This window comes from Trachinotus anak, unplaced genomic scaffold, assembly GCF_046630095.1.
Source record: "Trachinotus anak isolate AG129_WGS33_773 ecotype Australia unplaced genomic scaffold, CSIRO_AGI_Tana_v1 ptg000023l, whole genome shotgun sequence".
NCBI lineage: Eukaryota > Metazoa > Chordata > Actinopteri > Carangiformes > Carangidae > Trachinotus > Trachinotus anak.
In genome coordinates this window covers 5,357,035-5,380,786 of record NW_027273874.1, presented here as the reverse complement: position 1 = coordinate 5,380,786, position 23,752 = coordinate 5,357,035, and the positions used below count along the sequence as shown (strand labels likewise).

The 23,752-nt window shown below is 41.5% G+C and overlaps 1 protein-coding gene across 5 annotated transcripts in view; it reads left to right on the top strand.

The window, feature by feature from the left end:
- Positions 1-23,004, top strand: part of LOC139606722 (solute carrier family 12 member 6-like) — a 28,284-nt gene extending 5,280 nt beyond the window's left edge. For 3 of the 5 annotated variants that reach the window (XM_071459010.1, XM_071459009.1, XM_071459011.1), the window contains exons 3-27: positions 3,844-3,938; positions 4,624-4,752; positions 6,544-6,690; positions 6,791-6,845; positions 9,973-10,103; positions 10,522-10,763; positions 10,857-10,984; positions 11,068-11,253; positions 12,054-12,218; positions 12,704-12,802; positions 13,252-13,309; positions 13,484-13,658; positions 14,022-14,140; positions 14,228-14,326; positions 14,428-14,547; positions 14,853-14,957; positions 16,364-16,532; positions 16,631-16,826; positions 16,957-17,126; positions 17,231-17,362; positions 17,844-17,951; positions 18,307-18,363; positions 20,557-20,795; positions 20,902-21,035; positions 21,953-23,004. In XM_071459010.1, the coding sequence (XP_071315111.1) occupies positions 3,844-3,938; positions 4,624-4,752; positions 6,544-6,690; positions 6,791-6,845; positions 9,973-10,103; positions 10,522-10,763; positions 10,857-10,984; positions 11,068-11,253; positions 12,054-12,218; positions 12,704-12,802; positions 13,252-13,309; positions 13,484-13,658; positions 14,022-14,140; positions 14,228-14,326; positions 14,428-14,547; positions 14,853-14,957; positions 16,364-16,532; positions 16,631-16,826; positions 16,957-17,126; positions 17,231-17,362; positions 17,844-17,951; positions 18,307-18,363; positions 20,557-20,795; positions 20,902-21,035; positions 21,953-22,044 (3,350 nt within the window). In that variant the 3' untranslated portion in view covers positions 22,045-23,004. Of the gene's footprint in view, positions 1-3,843; positions 3,939-4,623; positions 4,753-6,543; positions 6,691-6,790; positions 6,846-9,972; positions 10,104-10,521; positions 10,764-10,856; positions 10,985-11,067; positions 11,254-12,053; positions 12,219-12,703; positions 12,803-13,251; positions 13,310-13,483; positions 13,659-14,021; positions 14,141-14,227; positions 14,327-14,427; positions 14,548-14,852; positions 14,958-16,363; positions 16,533-16,630; positions 16,827-16,956; positions 17,127-17,230; positions 17,363-17,843; positions 17,952-18,306; positions 18,369-20,556; positions 20,796-20,901; positions 21,036-21,952 lie in introns of those variants that run through there. The other 2 variants (XM_071459012.1, XM_071459014.1) reach the window with 2 other exon arrangements.
- The last annotated feature ends 748 nt before the right edge of the window (positions 23,005-23,752 follow it).

The window sequence follows — 23,752 nt, the reverse complement described above, 5'->3', positions numbered from 1 at the left end:
GAGTGGCTCCACAGCAAAACGAGCAACAGTTGAGCGCCACTGTTATCGCCCTCAGCAGACGACGAGAACAATAACAGGACGAAAATGTATGCCTATTGTGATCATGGTGTAGGTTTCACTTCCCCCCCACGGCTGTTCAGCCCACCTACAGAGTAGATTCAGTGATTCAGCCCTTCACTTTATGCTAGCTGACAGCACAAACCTTTTCACGTGGTGCAGATGTACACCTGGGAAGTCTAGTTCGACATGGACATGTGTGGGAATCCAGATGAGTTAATTAAGAGGAACAGCAAACACTTTTCCTCTGAGTGCTGTGACTGTGCAGTTGTCGTGTGGAGTGCAGTAATTCACTTTCCACAAGCGTTTAAGAATAGCTGTGCTGATTCATAGGCTCAACAAGGGGGTTATAAACGTGGAGAGATGTAACTGTATTAGCTGCACTGATCCACTTAAGCAGTTGCATAGTAGTAAGGATGCCCCACGTTGTTTAATAAGCTTCCATAAATAGAAATCGAGCCAGTTAATCTGATTAAGTTTCGATCAGGCTGTTGTGATGCTGTGGGTGTTTAGACAGAGAAACAAAGAGGGAGACTGCTGGAGACAACAACTACACGACCGTTCTGCCGAGGCCTGTCCATCACCCTGTCCATCGCCCACACAGAAAGTCTCAGAAATAGCAGAGCAGTCGTCTCCCGCGCGGCTGAAATAGAAAACCAGCACGCTGACATGAAGAGCGCCGTCATTAAAGCCAATCAGTGGAGAACCTGAACGACGATGAAGAGGAAATGAGGCAGGAGGAGCAGGAGAGACTTATTTTCAGAAAGGTCAAATGCTCTGTGGTCCATTATGTTTGACACCAATAAAGTTAGCTGTTGCGTTTGATGCCTGTCAACACACACACACACACCCCCGAACACACACACCCACACACACACACACACACACAGTAGCTTTCTGGCTCACTGGCTGGGCATCGTGCTGAGGCGTGGTGATCTCAGGTGGAGGACTCCTCTTGGGGAACACACACACTGCAGACAGCTGTGCTCCTCTGCGTTTAGTTGAGAGTGAACTCCAACAGCTGAGGTATTTACAGGACGTTTTTTTTTTTTTTCCTGCATAACTCACAGGTGATTCTGGACAGCTGGGGTTGTAGATTTGTAAGGCAGATACCAATAGAGATTAATTGATTAGTTAAAAATTATGAGCTTTGGCAATAATATCTTTCTAGATTTTTTTCTTTTTTACTTTTGCAGAAAAGCTGGTTTGGAAGTACAGCCTGACTCTTTTTTTAGCTGTAATGCAGGAACAACAGCACTGCAGGCTGTGAACTTTACAAACCAAGTCTTGTCTTGAAGTGACCGAACCACAAAACTGATGGTGTCACTTGCGGCTCTGGTGCTGAATGTTAGTGCGGTCGACTTTGAACCGGATGGCGGCACAGCCTCCTCTGCTGCCGTCCAGTGTGGCTGAGTGTTCGGCTCACAGCGCTGTCAGCAACTGTCACTACTGAACTATGTTCAGGATGCACACTTTCACTTCCTCTGTGTGGAAATGGGGTGTTTTCACATTAAAGGCTTTAAAACGTGAGACTTACAGACAAAACGTGAGAATCATGTAGGAGGAGGTTGAGCGCAGAGCAGCTACTCTCAACTGACACAAACTGGGCAGGGGAGGTGTTTCTCATATTTGAAGGTTAAGGGTATTGAAGGAATAAGGTAATGTTAAGGTTTTATAAATAGAAAAAAAAAATGTATAGATAAGAAAAAGCATGAACCAGTGAGGCAGATGTTGTCACTGTTGTTTCTTGGATAGAAATGATGAAAAATGTCTGCCAGTGTCCCAAAGCTAAAGTTGATGTCTCCTTTTGTTTGACTAACAGTTCTACACAAAGAAATTCAGTCAATTCTCATAGAAGACTAAAGAAACTTGATGATATTCACAGTGAAGGAGATGAATCTGAAATTTTGCTTTCTTGATGAATCAATGAATTTAATGTCAGAAAATAGTGAAAAATCATCATGTGTCTTGTTTTTTTCTTACCAAGTCATTGTTAACTACTCTACATCAGGTGGTTAAAATTAGCCCAGATGTCAGTGCATCAACTCTGCATTAAATAAGAGAAAAACTACTGCTGTGTCAGGTGGAGATCAGTCAGTCAGTGTTGTCAGGCTTAGCAGAGACAGTCTTAGGAAATGTTGACATTCATAAGATGCTGTTGTTGACTCTGTGACTCCTGACTGTCCTGACCAACAGGTTAGGCGATGAACACACCAGATGGATATCGCATGCCTGAGTGTGTGAACTGCGTGGTGTTGCTGACATGCACTGATATGTATCTGTATTTATCCAAAACACCTTTATTTTATATATGAGCAAATAGCCCGATTAGCTTGTTAGTTAATCTTTTCTCAGCACGCTACAGCCGCTGAATATTCAGCAGCAAGCTGGTGTGGAGTCAGCTTCACGCTCACGTCCTTCGATGTTGGGCCAAACGAAGGACTGTGAACAGGATGGGAAGTTACCGCCCACCAGCCAAATGTTGGCTTTTTTTTTTTTTTTTTTTCCCTTTGCATGGCCACTGACTTTTTTTTCCCATCGTGTAACCAGCTGATGCACTGTTCTGAAAAAGAAGTGAGCTGATAAGATGGTGAAAGTTGCTGATGCATTCTGGGTGTGCACCAGCGAATGTGTCATCTGTCTGAACTGTAAAGTATCATGGTTACAGCAGAAAGCAGCGGCTCCCGACCTTTTTGGCTTGTGACAATTTAAAATGAATGAGTCTACTGCACTTACAGCTTATGTCCACAAGTTGTGAGTAGTTTAATTCGAAGGCTTTTACAGGCCTGGAGAAATTAAAGTATTTGGTATTTCACAATAAAAAAAAAACAAACAAAAAAACACATAATTTTGTCTCTTCAATCATCTGGTGACTCAACATTTATCTCAGACCCTTGGGTCTCCCATGTTGGGTGCCACCGGAGCAGAAAATCCAGACAGGAGAAAGTGTTTCTCTAAATAAAAAAATACACATTATTAGCTTTTAATATATTAGTTGATCGTCATTGAAAAATAATGAGCAGCTTTTTTGACAGTCAGTAAAAACTTTCAGTCATTTTTCAAGGAAAAACAGCGAAAATGTAGAATATTGTGCCAAATGAGAGGATTTCCTGTTTTTCTTTGTCACATCTCTTGGTAAAATATTTTTGGGAATTTGGACTTTTTGTGGAACAAATTGACAGTTTTTTATGCATCATAGATTAAATAATTAATGAACTAATTGAAATGGGCAAGTAATGGGCAAATTAATTGATAATTAAAATAATTGTTGGTTGCAGCCCTGCATGATATTATTTTTCATTTTTTTAGAAGGACAAACTGTAGAGTCATAGAAATTCAGAATGATAGATGAAAGAGTAAGATTTTCACAATAAAACAGTGTTGGTGACGCCTCTTTTTTTTTTTTCTTTACAAAAATGCCATGCTTGATATGGATCTCAAGTCATGTCATGTGAGTGTTCTTCTGTCAAGCGTGTCACTGCGTATGGCCGCTTGCTGCCGTTAGCGTGGCTGTGGCGGAGCAGGGAGGGAAGTGATGTTGCTGACTCAGGTGCTGCTGATGCACTGGGCTGTGCTGACTGAGGTGGAACTGAATTGGTGGCATGGAGGCTGTTGTATTAAACTCTGCGTGTGTGTGTGTGAGAGAGAGAGAGAGAAAGTTGGAATGAATCTGAGAGCCACAGTGACAGTGATGAAAATGGTCATCAGTGTGTCCAGACGTATTTCCTGCTGCGTCCTCTCTCTCCCTCCTTCTCTCTGTCTTATCATCTCTTTATTTGTGTCTAGGTGATGGAAATTCCAAAATCTCCAGTGTGTACATCAACAACAGTCACGGGGTGGATGACGATGACTTCTACGACAGAAACCTGGCCTTGTTTGAGGTTTGAAACACAAGATTGATAAAACTACCCAAGCACATTTCAGTCATGTTCTAAATATTCTGCAATCCTTGGTTCCTGTTTATAAGTAGAAAACACTTTTCTTGCTGCTTTCCTTCAAATGTTCACTTTTCTTGTTTTCATTATACACAGATAAAAACAGAACCCCGTCATGGTGGCTGTTTATTTGCCAGTTTGTCGGCTAAACTAGAGCCAAAAATAAACCAGCATTTGGTTGGCGGGTGCAGATAATTTTAGTTTTTATAGATTTCAAGGTTCCCTGGATACAGCTCTGTTTTCCGTCTCCAACTTCTGTAACAAGCCTCTTTCTCTCCTCAATTTTCTGTTCTCCTACCTCCTATCTTTTGCCTTTCCCTTATGCTTGTTTTTTCCTCCATCTTTCTTCTTCCTCACCCATTTATTTTCCCTTCTTATATCCTGCCTGTCATTTCTATACAATGTCCTTTCTCTTTCTCTTCTTCCTTCCCCTCCTCCTCCCTGTTTCTCTCTCATTCCCCCCTTTTCTTTATCCCCTTGCTATCCCATTCCTCCCCCTCCTCTCTGGCCTCCTTCGCCCACCATCCACCTCCTTTTTCCATTTCTTTCCACCCTATTTCTCCCTTCGCCATCTCCCTCCACCGCTCTTCATCCCACCCTTCCTCCTCCCCCCTCTTTCTTCATCCCACAGGAGGAGATGGACACCCGGCCGAAGGTGTCTTCTCTGCTCAGCCGTCTGGCCAACTACACCAACCTGACCCAGGGGGCCAAGGAGCACGAGGAGGCGGAGATCATCGGTGAGAAGAAGAAAGCTGGCAAGGTATACCAGACCCTGTTTGCCAAACACATCTGTTTAACTGATATTAGACTTTCAAACCCACCAGGGGAATTTATAAACTCACAGTAACAGGAAAAAAAGCACAGTGAAATACATTAATAGAATTCTTATAATAACAGAATCTTATCAATATTTTCGCTCCTTTGGAGGAATGAAATACTTTTCTCACAGGATGAAGTGAAGTTTATTCAGCTAAGTTGAAATTCGCAGGTCTTATCTGTTTAAATGCACTATAGGACTTTGATGCCTGTGACGTCACCAATACATCGTATATGATCTCTAATGTACTGTGGCTTGCTGTACAGTGTTCTTATAAGATAGCGCCGCAGTCATAATCAAGATGGTGATTATAGGTAGAACTGTGGCGTAATGGGTTGAGGTTGAAGTGATCATGATCACTACAGGAAATGTCAGCACACATATTCTACCTAAAACAGCATAAAAAGGAAAGAAACAAGACAGATTTGAAATAAAAATTTAAATTTAAAGATTTAACTTGTGCTCATTGAGTCAAATCTGCAACTATTGCCCTGTTGACTCAGTGTATGAAAGTGAAAGCACAATAGGATGTGACCCTGATGTGCACTGGGATCCCTGCTGATAAGGAGCTGGCTGGCCTAGATAAGACTGCCAGTCTGTTTGGGTGGTTCACAGTAATTTACCACTTCCACCCTGTTCTGATTTGCAGGATTGGACACATTTGCGAACAGACGGCTGGGGAAGTTAAACCAAAACATTTTAATGCTCCCTTCTGGCCACAGTGTGTTCAGAACAAGCATTAGCATAAGTCTGGTGCTTCAGGGGGTAACTCTGCAGTTCCTAGAGGGTATGTGGTGGAGTGGCTCAGCTAATTTAAAAAATATATATCCACTTTCTGTTAAGGAGGAAAAAACAGTCAGATAGGTTTACAAATTGGTGCAGTGCTGATCTTAAATTTTTATTTCAATAACCAGGAAACTACCAGCCACAGCACAGGACACATCTCCCACCAACCTGAGGCAGTAACACCATGTATTACAGTTTGAAATTGTGGGAAGTCCAGAAGTCCAAATGATTGGCAAAAAGTAATGGAAAGAACAAATGAAATAATTAGCAAAAAGTTATTTCTAAACAACCTTGAGTATTTCAAGGTAAAAGTAATTAATGGTTGGTTGAATTACTTTGCTACAGGGTTGAAATATATAGTTAAAAAGTACTTATACTTCATTATACATAACATGAAACATTAGCCAGAGGTAATTACTAAATGGTTGAAGTAATTATTTTTTTAAAATCATATACAGTTGAAATAGCTTATAATTGATCAACAGCTGAAATTAGCGTAATGTAGTGAATAATTAGTTTAAATATCTTGCTAAAAGTAATGAATAATTATTTCAAAATTAGCCAATCTGGTTAATAATTATTTCAAATATTTAGCTAAAACTGATGAATAATTAGCTGAAATAGCTAGCTAAGAGTAATTTATAAACGGCTGAAATTAGCTTAATGTAATAAATAATATTAAAAATGTTAAGATAAAAGTAATGAATAATTAGCTGACATAGTGTGCTAAAAGTAATTTCTAAACAGCTGAAATACAGTAGGTGAAAGTAAAAGAGAAACCAGCGTGAAAAAGTGAGCATATTCACTTCTAATAAGAAAGTATAACATCAACTAACATCCCGTTTAAAAGGAGAAAGTTCAAACAGAAACATTTTGTTCTATGGTTTGTTGCTGATAATATGTCTGACTTGATGTTTGTTCCCTGTCTCTGCTCTATGTGCCTTCCAGTCGCCACAGATGGGGACGTTTATGGGTGTTTACCTGCCTTGCCTCCAGAACATCTTCGGCGTCATCTTGTTCCTGCGTTTGACCTGGGTGGTGGGGACTGCTGGGATGCTGCAAGCCCTCTGTATCGTCTTCATATGCTGCTGCTGTGTGAGTATTTGGGTCAGTAGCTGCAGTGTGACAGACGGCTGTGATCAGACAGACGGTGAAAACTTTCTAAACTGGCTATTTGTCTGTCTCTCCCCTGCAGACAATGTTGACTGCGATATCGATGAGTGCAATCGCCACTAATGGAGTTGTACCAGGTATGCCTTCACCTCTCTGTCTTTCTATATATGTGGACTGAACAGTGCACGTGTGACCTCCTTCATGAAACCTGAATGGGGAGGAAACTACCTGGAAACACTAGATTTGTAGAAAAAAGTTTTTAAAAAGTGGAAAAAGGAAACAAACTGATTAGATCAATGAAGAGTTGACCGACAGAAAATGAATGAATTCTTATTTTGACTATTAATTCCTTGCTCCTCAAGTTAATTTTGAAGTGAAGTTTTTGCTTGTTACAGAATAAAAGAAATATTTTCTGTGTCTCATGACAGTTCAAAAAGTTTGGCTCCCGATCAGTGAAAGATCTTGATTTAGCAAATTAATTCATCAGAATCAAAAAAGAATTGATTAAACAATAGTTTAAGTGATAATTAGTCAATTCACCACATGAGGTAAAAATACTGTAAAACCAGAATTGAAATAAGTTACAGTTTTCTCACAGTGCTGCAGTTTGTGTCTGTGGACTGTCACACTTTCATTTCATCATATTTGTCTATTTATCACGTCCTTTACTGCAAATGAGATTCAGCCAACTTGTTGGTTTGGCAGTGATGATGCAGTAACACACAACCAGTGAATACAGAGGTGAGGACATGCAAATGTGGCCGACAGAGAACATTTTAGCCAGTGTGTCATCTTATTATCTGATTTTCACAGCTCGATGACGTTTTTCCACATTTTTATGGTGGCCATTTTTGAGTTTCCAAGCCAAATGAGCTCTGTAGATGTTCATTTGAATTTTCCATGTTGTCTGCCCCCAGTTGTCCTGCTCATCTTCCAGCTATGGCGGTGTTGACAAAGTTCATATGTTTCTTCTAATGAGTGTTATTTCTGTTTGTCCTGTCTATCCCTCTGTCTGCCTCTCCCTCTCTGTCTGTACACACATAAAAATCCCAGGATATTTATCCGCCATTGACTTTACCTTTCACTGAAACGCCTCAAGCCGAATATCCCAAATGTCAAAGTAGTGTGATATTTCCACTAGCATGTGACATTTCGATAATTGTAGAATGAAAACCCTCGGTAGGTAACATAGAGAATTAATGTCTAACATGTCTTGTTTGGCGTCAGACATTTCATTTCATGCTTTCTTATTCTCACCTGAACAGCTTCAAGCGCTCATGCTTTCTCACCATCTCGTTTCAGATGGTAGTTGATACAGTACGTATGTAGTTTACTGTGGTTAATGTGAAGGAGTAATCAAAAGTGTTTGGCTTCCCAAATACAGCTCAGCACTAAAATTCATTGGTGCAGGTGGATACACTGCTCATTTCACTGAGGGCTCAGACTGAAGGTGTTTTATCTTTGGAGTCCAGTCACTGGCTGCAGAAAGTTTTCCAGACAGTGTTTGCTGCATTGCTCAACAGCTTGGCAGTCAGGGTAGTGGCAGTCATTCAGTTTCTCTGTTAAACATGTTTTTGTGTGTCAGGTACGTTAAACCTGCAATATCACAAACATGTTCGTTTTTTATAAATGTATTTATTGTGTTATATGTTTGTCTAACGCACAGGAAATATAAAAGGGTTGCATTTTGGAAACCAAACACTGAATTCTGGACTTACATTCAGTAGTGAATTTGTAGTTGTTCTTACTGTATGACTCCCTCATATGATCTGTTTATAACTGGTTCAAATTGAATCAGCAAATTATTCTTACTGTTTATTTGAGCTCACTTGCAGTACACGTTGCTTAGAGTAATTCTATCAGCAGCAGTAAGTTTAACACTTTTAGTTTATTTTGAAATTGTTCTTTACTTGTGCCAATGCCACGCCTGAGTTTTGGTACCCATAATAAAAAAAATCATTTTTTCGATGGCCTCATTCCAGATGTCACAACCACAACCCAGATGTCTGGTGTTGTGCCCAGTGATGGCCCCTGGCTGGAGATACAACAAACCAATCTGGTTTAATTGGCCACATTAAGAATAAGGATGTTATTGTCTTACACAGCCAGCTAGATCCATAAAAAGTAGTTATTGAAAAGTGGCAACAAACCTGGAGATTGATGCAGTTGCACAAATAGTTGTAAGTTGACTTGCAGAAATAAAAACTCTTGGATCAATGTATTTCTTTGATCAGTATGAAAAAAACATTAAGTAAACTGCTGCTACCACAGCTTCTGTGTCAACTATAACTGACATAGTGATGGATATATCGCTACTGGGGAAAAAAACTCCCAGCAAAGCAAATAACTGAATGAAAAAAGTGAAACACAATTGCAATTCAGTCTGATTACCAGCCTGCTTTTTTACACAAGAGATTCAAATGAGAATTCATTTTTCCCTCAAGGGAAATTAGTGATTTGTGATACTGGGCTACATAAATAAAATTGACTTGGGAAACATAAACATGTTTTTCTCTGAAACCTGAAGTTGTAAAATGTCACAGAATGTCCAAAAAACACAAGCAGTCACAACAGAAGTTTGTCTTAATAAAATAGTTTAAAATAGCAAAATGTTGATATAAATCTGGAGCAGTCAGTTCAGAGAACAAGTAGTGGAACCTATAAATCTGATCAGGCATTTGATGCCTTTAGGACTCGGTGCTAGTGACACATAATGTCGAGGGGTTTGTTACCGAGTCAGTCAGGGGTTTACTTCAGACGCAGTAAACTGAACCTGTACTACAAGTGAGGCAAAAACAGTTGCGGAGTCATTTGCAGATACTATTTGGCCAAAGATCTGCTCTGTCTTCTCTCTCCCGTGTCATGTAGAACATTATGCTTATTTCTCCAAGCATTGGATGACTTCTCATCAGCTGTCCTCTTTTCTCTCCTTTTACATCCTAACATCATAATGTTACTAACCATCCATCTTCCTCTCTCTCTGTCTCTCTTTATGTCCCATCTCCTCCTCTTGTCCAACATCTGTCTTTCTCCCTCTTCCATTGTTCCTTCTCTTCTCAATCTTTCTCTGTTTTTTTTAATTCTTACTCTCCTTCCATCCGACTTCTCTCTCTCCCCTCTCGTACAACCGTACAACCTGCCCCCCTCTGTCTTTCTCTCTTTCTCTCTCTTCCTCTCCCTCTCTCTCTCTCTCTCTCTCTCTCTCTCTCTCTCTCTCTCTCTCTCTCTCTCTCTCTCTCTCCCCCCCCCCCCCCCCCCCTCCAGCGGGAGGATCTTACTTCATGATCAGTCGCTCTCTGGGTCCAGAGTTTGGGGGGGCGGTGGGCCTGTGTTTCTACCTGGGCACCACCTTTGCTGGAGCCATGTACATCCTGGGAGCCATCGAGATCCTTCTGGTGGGTTTTGGCTTCCTCGCTCGCTGTCATGTCTGTTATCATTTTATTTAGCATTATCACCGTTTCTCCAGGGTTTCTTTTGTCTTTTTAGTTTTATGTGGCAGCAATGCTTGAGGACAGATTTGGATCCTCAACAGTTTTTTGCTTGTTATTGTGATATAGGTTGGATTTTCATGCTATGATTATTGCAACATTAATATAATGCAAATGGTGTTGTCATGGAAATTGTCAAACTGACCTGAAATTAGTGCTAAAATATGATAAATATTACCTCAGGCCATAGCTGCCTGGGAGTCATTAAAACCTAACAGATGTAACAGTCAACTGTGTGTTGCAGCTTTGTTGGACTCTTGAATTAATGCAGTGTTTTCCTCCTCTCTGTTGGGTGTTGTCACTCTCATCCCCCTCCCTCCTCCAGATGTACATAGCACCCAAGGCAGCCATTTTTGAGTCAAAGTACCCCGAAGGTGAAGGGGCGGCCATGTTGAACAACATGCGGGTCTACGGCTCCATCTGTCTCCTCCTGATGTCCTTGCTGGTCTTTGTGGGCGTGAAGTACGTCAACAAACTTGCCTCCATTTTCTTGGCCTGCGTCATCGTCTCCATCGTTTCCATCTATATCGGCGCGCTGGTCTCCGCCTTCAAACCGCCGCATTTCCCGTAAGTGTTGATTTGGTATTTAGCAAAATACAAGGGCGACCAATCCGTTAACTCTTCACGGTGTTGACTGACTGATGGGCCTCCTGTCTGCAGGGTGTGCATGCTGGGAAACAGAACCATCAACGGTCATGAGATTTACGACAGCCAGTGTGCAAAAACCATCCTGCTGCAGATCAAAGAGCCAGTGGAGAGAGACGACGCCAACTTCACAATTACTAACGGTGTGTAGCCCAAGATCAGTGAGATGAACCTGCTCTGTTTACATCCATCCAGTTTTCTTGACATACCGCATCCATCCCAATAGAAAACAGCACTGTAGACCCGACCTTTGACCCCAGCCACACTCCGGCTCTGGTGGAGAAGACCACATATCTTTGGAAGCAGTTTTGTCAGGGCCCCGAGCTCAACTCCTCCTGCGATGAATACTTCATGTCCAACAACTTTTCAGAGATTGAAGGGATCCCTGGTCTGGCCAGTGGGATCATTGCAGGTAGAGAGTGTGTGTGTGTGTGTGTGTGTGTGTGTGTGTGTGTGTGTGTGTGTGTGTGTGTGTGTGTGTGTGTGTGTGTGTGTGAGTGTGAGTGTGAGTGTGTGAGAGAGATATGGAGCATGTAAAATTCTACCTCATTCGGTGGCCTTGATCCACTGTGCACGATTAATTTTACCCTCTTATAAAATAATTGGAAATTATGCATATTTTGTTCCTTTACTATGACTTTACTACATTTTTGTGAGTTCAGTACTGAAACTGTTTCTTGGCTGAGAGCTGTTTAATATTTTACACTTTATTTTCTGTATAAATTCAACAAACAGGATTTAACATGTTCATTAGAGAGTGTTTGAGCTGCTGGCAGGCAGAATTTTTTTTACCAATGGATCGAGTTGGGTCAGTATATAGACAACAGAGTGGCCATCTTCTCGTCAAACTCTCAGAAAGAAAACCAAACGGTATTTCCCTTAATGTCAAACAGTTCTTTAAAGTCAAAGTTGGTGCTGTGCTCTACTCATTATTTCTTTATTTGAGAATTTAGTGATGGTATCCTTTCTTAAATTATACTTTCTGCATCCACATAGCCTTACAGGTCAGAGTACATGTCTCCACAGTCATAACTTTTGGGAGTGGACTGTGTATGTGCCTACAAACACATGAACACATGTACATGCCACGAACATATGCACAGACATGTAGTAGTAGCCACAGAATCACATCTGCAACTATCAGCCACTCAAGACTCAGTTTCTAAGGATGAACAATAACAACTCTCGCTAACAAGCTGATAAATCTTGTAGAGAACGTGTGGAGCTCGTACCTCAGCAAAGGGGACGTGGTGGAGAAAGGCTCCCTCAACTCCTCTCACTTTGCACATCCGGCATCCACGCACCAGCCGTACGTGTTCGCTGACATCACCACCTCCTTCACACTGCTGGTGGGCATCTTCTTCCCCTCTGTCACAGGTACACGCTTGTCTCTCACTCCCCCTCGAATGCTCAGCCTGCTGTGTTAAAGGCCAGATTCCAAGAATGAGCGTGTGAGAAGTGTAAACATAATTGTTACCGTCAGTGTGTTGTTGTTGACAGTAAGAACACAGTAGGTGTGATATTGCCTCCATAGAACAGCTGCTATTTCAGGATCTAGTGCATCATGCGTTTGCCATGACACTCATTCTGTCAGGCTGGATTTCTTTTCGACTCGCTCAGTGTAATAACATGAAACTCAGTTCACTTTGATCTTCATGCTTCGACCTTGTCAAAGCAGATGAATTCTGCTTGATTCGGTTTGAAGAACATTGTTATGTATATTTTTCTGAGCAGAACCTCTCAGCAAAGGATAATATTCAAGCTAACATCAAGTGTTTCTAATAATAGTAATTCATAATAATACCACTAAGCTAAACTGCTAAACTGCATGTTGTTTTGAATGGTTTTCTTCTTGTCCTCAGGAATCATGGCTGGTTCGAACCGGTCGGGGGATCTGAAGGACGCCCAGCGCTCCATCCCCATCGGAACCATCCTCGCCATCATCACCACCTCCATCGTCTGTATCCTTCCATGAAATATTTTGATCAAATATTCAGGCGCTCGAGGTCAGAAACAACTCAGAGCATCATTCGCACATTCTTGTCTCAAGTGAATGAGAATCACAGCTTTCCAGAGGCTTTTTAAACAAACACTGCCCTCTCTCTGCAGCTCAGCATTGAAGTGTTCAGGCAAAACACTGTTTTGATGATGTGTAACAACTGTTAGCTCATAATATTTCGAGATAATTAGGTACTTTTTCGTCAGCTTTTCTCTTTAGACTTTTTGATACGCCCTGTAATTATCTAGGTCAGTTTTTTATATCCATCATTTTATATTTTTATATCCACCACTTGAGCTGAACTGACTTTGGCTGAACTCTTTATGGTGCTGTTATGTCTAAAAGCCTCTCAGGATGCGTTTGATTTATTGTGACTGCTGGGTGTTGTTTTCCTGAGTGGCATGCGTCCAGACCTGAGCAGCGTTGTTTTGTTTGGAGCCTGCATCGACGGGGTGGTCCTCAGAGACAAGTCAGTACATCTGCTCTTGTATCTGTGTGTGTATATATGTGTGTGTGTCCTGTTATATGTGAGAAGGAGATAATTTTTCATTGTGCGTGCTTTGTTGAAAAAGAGTAGTTGTTTTACTTTAGTCAGCTGCTATAAAAAGTCAAAATACCGTATGTATTTTTTTCCCTCCCGCAGATTTGGCGACTCAGTGAAAGGAAATCTAGTGGTGGGGACTCTGGCTTGGCCGACTCCCTGGGTCATTGTGATTGGCTCTTTTTTCTCAACATGTGGTGCAGGGCTTCAGTCGCTGACCGGCGCTCCCCGTCTCCTGCAGGCCATCGCCAAGGACAACATCATCCCCTTCCTCCGGGTTTGAGCTGCAAATATTCATTTTAATCATAGGGACCCAAAATTTACATCGTAGTTGTTACGAACTGTCTCCTTTGCTCCTGAATCCATCCATCAATTTTCTGCCATTTATCTGGGTACTTAATAAGTTATTGTAGGACTTATTGTTCCTACTGGTTTCCATCATTGTTTAACTAGTATTAAAATGAATTCTGTGTGGAAGTAAAAAAGGTTTTATAATATAATCTTGCAGAAACCCTGTGAAACAATCTTCGCAGGTAACAAGGGAAAAAAAGCTGTGTTATTCTGCGGTTGGGTAAACTGTCCCTTCTCGGTTCCTCTGTACATATTTTGACTCTTTTTCTTCCATGTGTGTTTGTGCCAGGTGTTTGGTCATGGGAAGGCTAACGGGGAGCCCACCTGGGCCCTGCTGCTGACGGCCCTGATCGCTGAGCTGGGGATTCTCATCGCCTCTCTGGACCTGGTGGCTCCCATCCTTACAATGTGAGACACAGCTGAGTGTGTGTGTGTGTGTGTGTGTGTCTCACACTTGTGTTACTAATGTAATTGATTCATTTTCTCTCCATCTAGGTTCTTCTTGATGTGTTATCTGTTTGTGAACCTGGCCTGTGCCCTCCAGACCCTCCTGAGGACGCCCAACTGGAGGCCTCGCTTTTCTTACTACCACTGGTACTACCAAACACACACCCATGCACACACACACACACACACACACACACACACGTATAAACACACGCTGATCTGTGCCTCTGGTGCTCATCTGTGTCCAGGACCTTGTCATTTTTGGGGATGACTATCTGCCTGGCGCTCATGTTCATATCCTCTTGGTACTACGCCATCGTTGCCATGGTGATCGCAGGCATGATCTACAAATACATTGAGTATCATGGGTATGTTGCCATGGAGATGTATCCCACCCCACATGACTGTACATGTACAGCATGGTCAAGAGTGTTGTGTGTGTGTGTGTGTGTGTGTGTGTGTGTGTGTGTGTGTGTGTGTGTGTGTGTGTGTGTGTGTGTGTGTGTGTGTTTTGTGTTTTCAGTTTATTTCCAGCATGAATCCTGTGTGTCTTTGTGGGTGTTTGTCAGTGGAGGTCACAGAATACACATTACACATCACTGTATATATCTGTATATGCTCATATTTATATTCCATGTATCCGTGTGTGTGTGTGTGTGTGTGTGTGTGTCAGAGCGGAGAAAGAGTGGGGGGATGGGATCCGCGGTCTCTCGCTCAGCGCTGCCCGTTACGCCCTCCTGCGGTTGGAGGAGGGGCCACCGCACACCAAAAACTGGAGGTAATAAACACTATTGTTTCATTTATTCACTCGCTTTTTACACAACCTGTCACATAAGTTATTATATCTCAGCCTTCACATTTTCATTACATGTGGGCCTGGGATAGTCAGCAGAAATAAGGTTGCACCAAAAAATCCATAAAATCCAGATGCTAATGGCTCCCAGGTTCACACTTAAGATCAGGTCCCCTGAAACGACCTCTGTAAGTGAAAGAGCTGTGTTGTGGATTTATTTTTTTCTCTGTAACAAAGTAAGGTCTTGACCTTACCCTGTAAAGTGCCTTGAGATAATGTATATTATGATTTGGCGCTATACAAATAAAATTGAATTGAATTGAATTGAATTTACAAGAACATACACTTTTATACTGCTGCTTAAAATACCAAACTTTAGATGCAGAGTACAAAGTAACTTTTATGTACCTGAAACCCACTTGGCTATATTCTGCTTGGGGATTGGCTGAAAAGCTAGTGTGTCAAGGCCCATTTTTACAGCCGTGATGTTGTAATGGACATAAATTTCTGTGGCATAAGATTAGTACGTGAATAAAAATTTCAAAAATACAGATGTTTCTTTCTTAAATTTAGTGAGGTGTGAAAACTCTTTGACTTTTATGGGCGTATTATTGCAGCAACACCATTTGCAAATACGTGTGTGAAACTGTACCTCAACCTGTATGTGTGTCCACAGCTTTGTGAGTGTGAGACACGTACACATGTCTATACAGACTGAGTTACAGTTTCACAACTCTCCACAAGCCTGCGAATACTATTGCGACAATAATACCCCACGTTTATGTGGAAGTGAAAACATGCAATTCAATCTTTGCAGAGTGAATATTAAATCACCGCTGAATCACAGTGTATTAAATCAGCTGAGTCGCAGAACATCATATGGTTACACACTTATCTGGAAAAAAAAAAAAAAACTCCCAGATGGTTGAAAAAAACACGTGGGAGAAATACTCTTGGTTCGAAAACACACTGTGTTTGCTGTGTTTTGCAATCTGTGTTCTGGGGAAGGAAAGAAAATTCTTGTTAAATATGCACAATAGAAACACAGTCTCACAATCCTCAGCAGGTGGAGTTTGTACCTGTTAAAATGTCAGTCTCTCTGAGCACTTTCAGGATTCCTCGTCCCCGTTGGTTTAAACGTTGAGATTGACGGTTTAATTTCTGTTAGCTGCGTTTTCTAAAATCAAGAATCAACTATCTACCGTTTTAAAAAGAGTGACTTGTTCCAGTGAAGCAGCACTGGTATAGTCATAGATGTATAAGGTAAAAAGAAGTGATACTTTTGATTTCATACTGAAAGACTCTTTAGTGTATTTACCATAAAGTCCTCCTAGGATGTGTGGGAGAAGCTGATCGTAGAAACATCTCTGCTGTTCTCTGTTCTCCTCCAGGCCACAGGTGTTAGTGTTACTAAAACTGGACGAAGACGCCCACGTCAAGTCTCCTCGTCTGCTGACGTTCGCCAGCCAGCTGAAGGCGGGAAAGGGCCTGACCATCGTCGGCACCGTGGTCTCTGGCAACTTCCTGCAGAGCTATGGCGAGGCCCTGGCCGCTGAACAGGTGGGAACTCATCTTAACAGGGTTACAGCGTGGCAGAAGGCAGATCATAGTGAGCCATTTAACTTGGTAATCTTACAGGTGTATCTCTCCTGTTTCAGACTCTGAAGCACCTGATGGATAAGGAGCGCGTGAAGGGCTTCTGTCAGTGCATCGTGGCTCAGAAGCCGCGCGAGGGCATCAGCCACATGATCCAGTCCAGTGGCCTTGGAGGAATGAAACCCAACACTGTGGTGATGGGCTGGCCTCACGCCTGGAGGCAGAGCGAGGACCCACAGTCCTGGAAAACCTTCATCAGTGAGTCGAAAAGAATGGAAAACAAATCTGAGTTGTCGACTAATTCCCTAGAGTGTGAAAATGCACAGAGGGCTTTTTCTCGTCCTGATCTCAGTTATCAGGCTAACAGCGCCCCCTCTCTTCCTTCCAGACACAGTGCGGGTGACCACAGCAGCCCACCTGGCCCTGCTGGTGCCCAAGAACATCTCCCTGTTCCCCAGCAACAGTGAGCCCTGCACAGAGGGCTACATCGACGTCTGGTGGATTGTCCACGACGGGGGGATGCTGATGCTGCTGCCCTTCCTCCTGCGCCAGCACAAGGTAGTTTTTCTGTATTTTAGTACATTTCTTATTTCGAATATCTGTCCTACATTGAGAATATTGCTGCACCTTTAACTGCTTTCTCTGGCTGCTCTCCTCCTCAGGTGTGGCGTAAATGTGGGATGCGAATCTTCACAGTGGCTCAGATGGAGGATAATTCAATCCAGATGAAGAAGGACCTGGCAACCTTCCTCTATCACCTCCGCATTGAGGCCGAGGTGGAGGTAGTAGAGATGGTACGCTGCCCACTGTGCTGCATGTCATTTATCAGGATTTGTGCGTTTTCACTGAAGCTGATTGAATTATATTTCATGTGAGGCAATAAACTCAAGGTTCCTAAATGTTGCAATATTATGATTATGTTTCACCTCAACACCTGCTCCACTTTGTATCATATATGTTTTCTATCAGCTTATTCTGTAAAGTACACGCTGTTTACAATGAGTGAAACATTCAAACCCAAGACTCTGTCTTTTTACAGCTGCACTGTTCCACCAAATGGAAATTTTTTGCATGAATCATTTATGCACATTTCCCTGAAATTCAAAATGATGTTTAATGTTAAGTTGTGTGGGTTTGAACTGAGCTTGGCTGCGCAGCTTGAGCAAAGAGGTTTAAGGGGTTAAACTGTTGAGCAGTAATAACCACAGAGCACAACAATTCTCATCTCTACATCACTATTTTCTTCTTTATTCTCTTCTCCTCCTCTTCTATCAGCATGACAGTGATATCAGTGCGTACACCTATGAAAGGACCCTGATGATGGAGCAGAGGTCTCAAATGCTCAGACAGATGCGACTGTCGAAATCAGACCGGGAAAGAGAGGTAAGGCTGGGGTCCGATCAGGAGGTTGTTGTGGACTTAAATTAAAAAGGTTGTAGTTTTGCATATAACAGCCGGGACATGTCCCCAAATTTTCTCCCCCAGTTGTTTAACCTTTAAACAGCCTTGAATTACTTAGATTTTTAACTCTACTGTTCATGTGATCTGGCAGCCATCTGCGTGACTGGGAGTTGGGTTTTTTTTTTTTTTTTTTTGTAAATAATTCCTGGTGATAGTCGGAAGTAGTGGAAGTGATTGGGTTTGGGTCATTACTAACATGGACATGGGTTGTGTGCACAATTAGCTACAACACACTCATATCTGATCTGTCTGTGAATGTCGTGCATCATTTTATCAGGGAAACCCTGGTAGCAGCAGCAGTAGGCCAGAGGCAGGTGGAGCTACAAAGTCTCAGGTGAGGTCAGTGGTTATGGCCAGCTGTAAGTTCATCTATTTCTGTAAACTATAAACTGCACAGGACGCTGCTGAGGCGGTTACAAGATACAGTAGCTCACAGATAGTTACACATTTTAACCTGTCAGATACTACTAGTTATTTTTTCTTATTTATTATTTTAAAGCTATTTTTATATCTTTTTAAAGATAATTTCGATTCTCTCAAAATTAAACTAGTAATATATAAAATGTTGGGGAAAAAATGGGTAAAAAAAAAACCCTTTTGGGGAAAATAATAGAAGCGGATGTAAAACAAATATCGTCAAAAATTATTGTGTGTTTAAGAAAGAGACAGAGAAAGTATGTGCACACTCAAATACTGTATTACCATCAGATTTCAGAAATGCGCCTACAAATGTTGAAACCAAATCTGTACCAGTTTGTGTCACTTGAAAGTAACGGGCTCCCTTTGGTTAGAGTATTAGGAACATGTAGGGATTACACATCTTCTAAAACAGTGATATTTGTTGTTGTGAAGGTTAGTTAGCTGTAAAATTACCTTCTGTCCAGAGTTTGAACTTAAATCCAGTCAGAGCAATGACACAGTGGACGAGGTCTGGAATCAGCAGCTGTCCCTGTATAAGCAAACAGTTTGAGCCTTTTAAAGGTCAAGTCTTCTGTCTCCCATGGTTTCCACATAGAAAATGTATTTCAAGACGACTTGATCAAAAGATTAACATTTTGTGTGTTGCAGTATTTTTAATGCTGCTCAAAGCAAAATGAATCTGTACAACAATGACGTGTTACAGGGATAGAAAAAGGGAAGAGTTTGATATAAAAATGAGCCCAAAGGCCAAATATCTGATATGCAGTGTACAGTCAAGGACATAAGAAATAAAATTTTTCATTGTAAAACAAAACATTCAGCTTTACTACTTAAGTTCATGTTGTCTCCTTTTGCCTCTGGTCTCCTCAGCGGGTGCGCTGGAGTTTTGATGATGTAAGTTTACTGGTCACACGGTAGCGAAGCGTCAGCTGTCCGACGTAGAGCCAGTTAGAAGTAGCGGCCATTCTGGACACAGTGTTGTAGCAAAGAGGTTTTCTGGATCACAACGTTTGGATCAGCGACACCTCCGAGCTTCCACCAGTGTAATTGAATCCTTCAGAAAAAAGACATAAAGCAGTGAGGAAAAACAAATCATCAGTGCTGCTTCTGCCTCTGCTGGGGCACCAAGTGAATGTGCGTTTGTGTTGTCAATCCTACTCATGTTGAAAATCAGTGAAATGCATTTTCACAAAATAGCACAGAAGAAGAGCAGTAACAGAGTCTGACATACTGACAGATATGAGTATGATGCAGGTAAATTGGCATCAGTTTACATCTCAGCCTGTAAGTAACAAGAAATGACCATAAATTGATGCGGTAATTTAGAAACGATGTCTCCATTGCATAGTTTGTCCACCACAGAGCAATGACAAGTTTATTTTTACACTGAAAAACATCCCACGCTTCTAATCTAAAGACTCCAACTCAAGATTGTTTGTTTGCTGCAATCAGCTGATATATATGAGTATGAATGTCTATATCAGTGTTGGCCTCAAATGTCCAGTAACAGTCGAGCTATAATCAAGTCACGTTTATGACCCTCAGACATTAAATGATGAGATTCTGCTGTTCTTGGTTTATCTGAAGGATTCAATTAGAAGTTGTTGACTTTGTCCAGCTTAATATAATAACTGACTATACGCTGACCTGGGTCAAATGTACTTTTCATGATCAGTGAAAACATTTCTCTCCACTCTCTTTCCACTCTTTCATTTTTGTGTCACTCCTCTTTTCCCCTCCTGCCGTTTGACTCAGGTCTGTGTTTTCAGAAAGTTCAGCACTAATGCTGTTGTGTCCCTGTAGTCGTCCTCCAGTGCTTCTACTAGAGTAGACTGGCCTTTTGTTTTGTATTAGCAAGTTAGGTGACTTTGTGTTGTCTGTAGGTGTATCTTTCCCCCAGGTACAGGAGTACTGGAGTCACGTCAAACACCTGCAAAGGAAACAGAGACAGACAGGTACAGAGAGAGAGAGAGAGAGAAGTGAGGACTTGGGGAAGGGAGAGCAGTGGTGTAGAAGAGACAGGCATCGAATAAGGTAGAGAAAAACGGTTGAAAAGGTGATGAGATGAGAAAGAACATGTTTGTTTTTTGTCCGTCTACCAAACCAGGCTCAGCTGGTGAAGGATCGTAACTCCATGCTGCGTCTGACGAGCATCGGCTCAGACGACGACGACGACACCGACGGCGGCGAGCGAGACAGGGCGGCGAGCGGCGGTGGAAGTGGCAGCTCCGAACACCACCGTCGGGTTCAGATGACCTGGACCAAAGAAAAGACCTCGCAGTACAGAGCCACGCATTCCGGCTGCTCCACACCCGAGGGCTTCAGAGACATGCTCAGCATCAGGCCGTGAGTGGAAATCCAATATTCACAAAGAGGGAACGCTTCCCTCTGATAAGGTCACACCACAGTGGTTAAACGAACTGGTTGGTTAATGGACCTTTCTTTCCTTCAGGGACCACTCCAACGTCAGGCGGATGCACACCGCCGTCAAACTCAATGAAGTCATCGTCAACAAATCCCACGATGCCCGACTTGTCCTGCTCAACATGCCAGGTCCCCCCAGGAACCCAGAGGGAGATGAGAACTGTATCCTTATCACCATTCAGTGGCTCTTTTTGTCAGCGTTCACATATTATTAAATCTTTAACAGTGTGACGTTACAAAAAATCTGCAGAAAACGTTGCAGATTGCTTCCATAGTATATCGAAGAACAGGGCAAATTCTAAAAAAAGCTGATGGCCTTACTCGAACAGCATTAAATCAGTGCTGATTTTATTTATTTATTTATTTTAAGCCAGCGACCATCAGTTCTGCCGGCTGAAGTGACAGCTGTTACTGGCAGATTTTCTCCGATACAGCTGGTCAACAAGCTTTAGCTCCATGAGTTGATTGAAAACTCACTGTCTGGCTGACTTGTTTTAAACCTCACTCGATGCACTTGATGCACTTGATAGTCTCGTACGTGATGCTGTGCTACGAGGCAGAACGTCAGCACCATCACCTGACACGGAAATAAAGACGCAGCACTGCTCTTGTGTTTCAGTGTACACCCAGAAGTATGATACAGAGAAATGTAAAATCAGACATTTCACTCTTGCATAACCAGGATTGGCTGCTCAATTTGCACACTTGGACAAGGAATGTTTTCAAACAGTATCACCTCCAGTAGCGTTGAGGAAAAAGCTACATGGCTAACCAGAGACAACAAGCACTTGAAATCTTTATACAGACCAAAAGACAGAGGATGATCAGGGCTGCAGCTTTCCTATGTCAGTGACCTCTTTGATCAGTCATTAAAAAGAATCACGGACAGTAGTGAAAACTACACTCCATAATTACTGATATTTACAATGATATAAAATGTGTCATTACCAAAAACATCAGTTGTTATGTTAAAAAAAACAAACAAACACCTGGCAGCCAATCAGAAAGCATTTCATGGATGACATGTGTGTGATATTTTCTGTGCTTGGTGCGAAAACGTTCCTTGACTCGTTGACTAGACATGGAGTTCCTGGAAGTTTTAACAGAAGGACTGGAGCGTGTCCTGTTGGTCAGAGGTGGAGGAAGTGAAGTCATCACCATCTACTCCTGAATGGACAAACAGAGGAAGCCAGTGTTAAAGAAGCAGCCAATCGTGCAGAAGTGAGCGAAGGGAGACGGAGGGGCCCGCGAGCTCTGGGGGTGTGGGCCCAAAAAGAGAGACTCTCATTGGCTGCAGCGTCAGTCTTCACGCCCAACACCCCACTTAGCCCTTTTCCTTTCATTTTTACACTTTTCTGTCATGACAAGGGTTTCCATTCTACTTATGTCGAGCCACAGAAATGCCAACACAATTCCACGAATGAGCAAGAACAAAACAAGCATGTGTGTTTGTGTGCGTGAAAGTTATCCATCCGAAGGAGGTTTGGTTTATTGGTGAAGGGACCAGCGTTGTGTTAAAAGTGAGCGCGTGAGGGCCGTGGACCACTGAATGAGAAAACGTGTAAAATGTAGAGCGCGAGAGGCTGTGAAGCGTCCCAGAACGGAGCAGTCTTTGCACTGACGAGACTCAGGGTTGCTTTTTGTACAGAATGTATTTTGGAAGCAGATGTGAGTGTTCTGAGAGTAGCCTGAATGTCTGAATCGAGTGTTTTGGGTTTTTTTTTTTTCTTTTCTTTTCTCTTGAAGACATCTAAAAGTTAATTCCAGTACTTCATAAAAACTGATTCAAAGAAGCACTACCACTGCATCAAAGAAGTGAGGAGTTATAAACCAGCTTAGTACTACATATAAGGAATATCAGTGTACTTACTTGAAAGTCTAACATATTGAAGGAGATGAAAGGAAGAAATGGTCATATCAATACTGGCCTCTTTTGATATCCACCATATCCAATAGTGTTTGCACAAACCTCAAAATTTGTTTTATCCACGGTGAAGTTCAAAGTGGAATGACACTGAATTATTTTCTAGTTCTTGTGTGTTTGTTTGAACTTGCTGCTATTTCTCACAGTCTGCTCTCCTGTATGGAAAACCATTTCTGCCAAGTAAAAAAAAAAAAAAGTTAAAAAGTTAGTCATGATAAAGCACAAAACTGCTCATAGCAAGTGAAAATTTGGACTCTTTGAAGAGGACTTCCTAATTTTGACATAGCAAGCCAATATTTTCACTTGCTATTTCATTATTTTGACTTCCTTAGTCGAAATTATAAGATGGGTCAAAAATTTTTGAAAGTAATCTTAATTATTAGGTAAAAACAAATTATTAGATTCATTTTTTTGGTCACAATTAAAAGATGCAAACACAAAATTATGACATCCAAATAAAATAGTTAAGTCAAAATGATTTAATCATAATTTTAAAAATTGTCTTGGAGTTTAGGAGATAAAAAAAAAACAAAACATTTTTCACCCATTTAATTTACAAGACAAGTAAAAAAATAATAATAATAAATTTATAATAAATTGATATAAAATGAGACAAAATTCTCAGCTTTGAGATTTTACTTTAGATTTTACACAATTTGTATAATAAGTCATAATTATGAGATAAATCAAAATGCAGTAAAGTTAGAATTAATAAATCAAGACTATTAGATAAAAAAAAATCAAAATTCTTACTTGTAGTCCAAATGATATATTGACATTACCTCATACTTTAGATTTTGGATTATATATATATATTTTTTTAATATTATTTTACAATGTGTAACTTTTTATCTTTTTTTGTCTTTCTCAGCAGAAGTGGGGCTCCATACATTATACATACATATTGTGATGAAAACAAATGACAGAAATTATGTACAATTATCACCTCACACAT